At 50.2% G+C, this 5,657-nt stretch overlaps 1 protein-coding gene across 1 annotated transcript; it reads right to left on the bottom strand.

Moving 5' to 3' along the window:
• Positions 1-483: 483 nt before the first annotated feature.
• LOC126354524 (uncharacterized protein K02A2.6-like) lies at positions 484-2,123 on the bottom strand. Its single transcript, XM_050004250.1, has 2 exons — positions 2,093-2,123; positions 484-1,986 (listed from the first exon to the last, which is right to left on the bottom strand). Exon 2 carries the CDS (start codon positions 1,969-1,971, stop codon positions 1,138-1,140), a length of 834 nt encoding a protein of 277 aa, XP_049860207.1. The 5' UTR covers positions 1,972-1,986; positions 2,093-2,123; the 3' UTR covers positions 484-1,137.
• Between the last annotated feature and the right edge of the window lie 3,534 nt (positions 2,124-5,657).

The raw sequence follows: 5,657 nt of genomic DNA on the forward strand, positions 1-5,657 counted from the left end.
CGTTGGTCCCGTTGTTGCAAGATCTTTTTCTGGCCACATCGATGTCGGAGATTTGATGTTTAACCGGATTCCTGATATTCACGGTACATTCGTGAATTGGTCGTATGGGAAAATCCCCACTTCATCGCTATCTCGGAGATGCTGCCTCCCATCACTCGTGTGCCGACTATAACACCACGTTCAAACTCACTTAAATCTTGATAACCTACCATTGTAGCAACAGAAATCGATCTAACTACTACGACAGAAACTTGTCTTTTGTAGCCGTTGCCGATCGCAGCGCCGTATTCTGCTTGTTTACATATCTGTATTTGAACATGCATGCCTGTATTAGTTTCTTTCAAATGGCTCTGAGTGTTGTGGTTGGCAGGAGAGCCAACACCGTGTTACTAGAGGAGGTCGAAAGGCACGCGATTTAGTTCACGCAGGCTGGCGTGAGGTGTGGAACAGGAGAAGGAAATTAGAATTTAGAAACAACGGACGTAGCTGGTGGAATACTTAACTTTAATCCATTAATGACGAACGTCGGTTTTCACGGTACGTGATTTACAATATCAATAGTAACTGATAATAGCGCCTTGCTAGTCGTAGCAAATGACGTAGCTTAAGGCTATGCTAACTATCGTCTCGGCAAATGAGAGCGTATTTATTCAGTGAACCATCGCTAGCAAAGTCGGCTGTACAACTGGGGCGAGTGCTAGGAAGTCTCTCTAGACCTGCCATGTGGCGGCGCTCGGTCTGCAATCACTGATAGTGGCGACACGCGGGTCCGACGTATACTACCGGACCGCGGCCGATTTAAAGGCTACCACCTAGCAAGTGTGGTGTCTGGCGGTGACACCACATTCCTCCCCCGCAAATCAGCGTATGTTTGTGGCATAAGGCTTCCGCCCGCCGTGGGGAGGACCCCATGTAGACGTATGCGATGAGGTGGGGAGCCTAACAATAGGCGAGGCTGTGCCACCCGCACCCTGCCATCCGGACCGCGGGGAGCTAGGAAACGCCTGAAAACCTGCTCTATGGTGCACGCCAACATGTGCTGTATGCGCCCGTAGATAGACAGGAGTGGCCGAAGGGTCGACTTCCATCGGGACGGGGCACCCGACGGGCGGGCAAAAGTTCCATGTCGGAGGACAACTAGTCACGGCAAGCGATCGGCGGCGCGTGACCCAGGGGGGCGCCCGGCGGTTGCAGCGATGCGTCCACTGCGGGCGTAGCCGGCGGGAGAACAGGCGGCGGCGGCGGCGGCGGCGGCGGTGGCGGTGGCGGCGGCGCGTCGCCATGGGGCAAAATGGAAGGCAGCGTCAGTAACACCTGGGGCTGAGGCGAGCCAGTAGACGGGTCCCCAGGGCGCTGACCGGACGGCACCGTCGCTGAAAGCAGACGTCGAGCGGCAGATCCCGTGCGACGACAGAGGCACAGCTGGTTGAGATGCCGGCGCACCTCACCAGAGGCCCCCAAAACCAGATACATAGCGCGGCCCAGGCAGCGAAGAATGAGCCCTCCGAGCCAACGCCTTGAACCTCGATAGTGGCGATAGTAGACAACGTCGCCTGGAGCAAAAGCAGGTGTCTGCCGCTGCACAGGAACCTGATGCGGCGGATGTAGCAAAGACATCAAGGTTCGATGATGATGACGACCGTGGAGCAACTCAGGCGGCGAGCGACCATCTCGGGGCTGAGAGCGATACGAGGACAAAAAGAGCAATAACGCGTCCTCCCGAGAATGCGAATCTTCCAACTTCAACATCTGTGACTTGATAGTCCTGACCAATCGTTCAGCGGCACCGTTTGACTGTGGCGAAAACGGCGCGGTCGTCAGATGTTGAATACTATTGGCCTTGCAGAATGACTGAAATTCTGCAGACATGAATTGTGGGCCATTGTCGGAAACAATAGTCTGCGGAAGACCATCAGTGCAAAAGATAGCGGATAACGCTTGGACGGTGGCAGATAACGTCGTGGAAGACATCCGGACAACAAATTACTGAATGAATTGTCGGAAACAATAGTCTGCGGAAGACCTTCAATGCAAAAGATAGCGGATAACGCTTGGACGGAGGCAGATAACGTCTGGAAGACATCCGGACAACAAATTACTGAATGAATCTACCACAACCAACCATCGAGCAGTCCAGAATGGACCAGCAAAATCGATGTGTAAGTGTTGCCAAGGGGAAGTGGCTTTTGGCCATGCAAAGAATTTCCGCGGTGGTGTTGATTGTTGTTCAGCACACACCATGCAAGAAGAGCACATATTTGTAATCGCGGCATCGATTCCGAACCCAGTACAGTGCTGACGAGCAAGTTGTTTCTTTCTCACTATACCTCAATGTCCGTGGTGGAGAAGCTGTAAGACAGAGGACTGTAACGAACGTGGTACCACGACCCTGGACTGATCATTATCAGAATGCAACAGCAAAACACCACGTCGTACAAAAAGTCTCTCCATGTGAGCAAAAAATCGGCGAACCAACGGGTCCCCGATCAGTGACTTTGACAAGGGCCATTGCGTAGCAACAAAACGCAGAACGGGAGCAACGACAGGGTCGGCAGCTGTGGCTGTAGCTACACGACGAAAATCAATCGGAAACGATTCGACCACGTCATCGGTTTCCACATCAATGAATATGCAAGCAAGTTCGGAGGAATCGACTGCCCTATCCTCAGCAACAGGCAAGCGGGACAACGTATCGGCGTTTCCGTGCTTAGCAGTGGACCGATACAAGATATCGTAGCGGTACTGCAAGAGGAAAATAGACCAGCGAATGAATTTCTGCGCTGTACGTGGAGGTACAGGCTTGGTCGGATGAAAAAGCGATGTCAAAGGTTTGTGGTCTGTGATTATGGTAAAGTGACGACCATACAAGAAATCATGAAACTTTGTAACACCAAATACGAGAGCTAATGCTTCTTTCTCGATCTGTGAATAATTTCTTTGAGCAGACGAGAGCAATTTGGACGCAAAGGCAATAGGGCGATCGTGCGATCCGTCTTTGTGCGCAAGCACAGCACCGATCCCGAAATCAGATGCATCCACCATCAACAAAAGGGGCTTCTGGGGATCGAATGGCGTAAGACTAGTACTGGAAAGCAAGGCCGATTTCAACTGGCGAAAGGCGCCTTCGCATTCCGTCGTCCAGACGAACGGAACACCCTTACGGCGTAAGCGATGAAGCGGAGCTGAAATGGAAGAGGCATACGGCACACATTTGTGATAATAGTTGATTTTTCCCAGCACACTCTGTAGCTGCTTCAAATTCTGCGGCGAAGGCAAGTCTTGTATGGCACGGAGGTGCGTTGGACTGGGATCTATGCTTTGGGCATTGAGTACATGTCCCAAGTATGGCAAGTCCCGAGCAAAAAAACACACATTTGTCCTTCCGCAAGCAAAGACCATTTTGTTGCAAGACCTGAAATAATGTTCTGAGATTGGCCAAATGTTCTTCTTCCGTCTTTCCGGAGATCACAATATCGTCCAGATAATTTGCTGCAGTAGGGACCGACGCACAAACAATTTCTAGATATTGCTGAAACAATGTAGGGGCGGATGCACACACGAATGGCAGTCGTTTGAATCAATACAAACCAAGATGCGTGTTTACCACCAAAACGCGCTGGGATACTTTGTACCCGGGCACAGTTGGTCAAAAAGATCTTCCGGGCAGGGTAAAGGAAAAGTTGCAATTACTAGTTGTGGATTCACTGTTGCCTTGAGGTCCACAAAAAGTCTCAACTTTCCGAAAGGTTTTGGCAAAATTACTAAGGGTGATGCCCAGAGAGAAGCCTGCACACGTTCAATTACACCTTGTGATTCCAAATCGTGTAATGTTTTTATGACCTCATCAAGCAATGCATGGGGAACATTGCGCGCTCTAAAAAATTTCGGTTGCGCGTTTACGTTCAGTTCCAAATGTGCTTTATAGTTCTTAGCGAAATCGTGTCCCGGTGCAAAAATGTCTGCAAATTCTTCACATAGACGAGAAACACAGTCCGAAGGCACAGTCTGGTTCACTGATAGGACCTGATTTACTATAGACAAGCTAAACAACTGAAATAAATCGAAACCAAACAAGTTCACTGCAGAAGAAGAACGAAGGACGCAAAATGACACAAGTTTTGTTTGTCCTTTGTATGTTGCAAGAAGGCTGCACTTTCCTAACACAGGGATCGCTTGACCTGAATAGCTAGTTCACTTAACATTTGCGGCACGCAACGGAGGTGTGCCCAGCAGTTTGTAAGTGTCTTGATTGATCAGTGAAACTGCAGCTCCGGTATCGAGCTGGAATGGTATCACTTTGCCGTTAATGTCCAAGTCTACAAAAAGTTTATTGTCCTGCTGACGACAAGAGCGACTGTCTCGTACAACGTGAACTGACACTGGCACATAATCACTTGCTACTTGACGGGAGTTCCGGCGATGTCGACGCACACTATTTCTGGGACGAACACAGTCACTGTAAGAGAGAGTGGCACTGGGCGTAGTGGAATGAACTACATGAATTTCCATGGGCGAAGTCTCGCGAGCCTGAGTATCCTTGGTTCGATTCCGATTCCGGCGCGAAGCACAGCACCTGGAACGGTTTTGAGCTTCCGATCTGAGCTTTTTCTGGCAAACACTCTGAACATGTCATTTTTTATTACAATAAAAGCATATAGTTTGGCGTGACGGGCAATTCTCACACGAATGTTTAGTAACACACCGCAGGCATGATTTGATCACTGCATTTGCTTGCCGGCGCGGCACACGTGGCTGAGAGCCTGGCGGCAGCGGCGCGCCCGGGCGCGAGGGCTGTTTACTGTTCCGTGCAGCTCGCCCGGCGGGCCGGTTAATCTGACACACTGCTGGCGAAGTTTCAAATGATTCCTGAGCAAAGTCAAGTGTGTCCTGCCGATCCAATATGTCCATCACTTGGTGAAGGGAGGGATTTACTAGTTCCAAAATCAGTTCCCTTATACGAACATCAGAAACGTTCTGTGCAAATGCATCACGTACCATAGTATCTGAATAAGGGAGTCCACATTGACACTCAAAAGCGCAATCCCCAATAAGGCCTTGCAAGGATGCAACCCACTCCCGATTAGTCTGACCCGCCGTACGTTTTGTACGAAAGAAGGTACACCTTTTCGCAACTACATTGACTGATTCCTTGAAATATGCATCTAATGCAGACAAAATTTCTTCGTAGGACAGAGTTGCTACGTCGCGGCGGGGAAATAATTTGACTATCACACGGTACGTTTGTACCCCGACGGATGATACCAAAAAAGATGGCCGCTCGTTACCTTGAATTCTGTAGACGGCGAGATGGAATCCAAATTGGCGTGACCACTCCCTCCAGCTTTACAGTGCAGCATCAAAAGGTCGAAAAGTTGGTGCAACAGCGTGTTGTGGCTGCTTTAGCGGTGAAGCGGCTGCTGCCGCATCGTTTTGCATCGCACGTTGACCCTGGACGAGCTGTCCAAGGGCATCCAGTAAGGCCTGCGTCTGCTGATTCTGTAAGCGATAAAATTTGGACAGTACGTCTGGAGATTGTGGCGAAGCCATTACACAAGTAATTCAGGGCAATATCGATAAGAACGCGGTTTTGCCTCGTCGCCAATGTTGTGGTTGGCAGGAGAGCCAACACCGTGTTACTAGAGGAGGTCGAAAGGCAC

The sequence above is a fragment of the Schistocerca gregaria genome, chromosome 3 (assembly GCF_023897955.1).
Source record: "Schistocerca gregaria isolate iqSchGreg1 chromosome 3, iqSchGreg1.2, whole genome shotgun sequence".
Classification (NCBI taxonomy): Eukaryota; Metazoa; Arthropoda; class Insecta; order Orthoptera; family Acrididae; genus Schistocerca; species Schistocerca gregaria.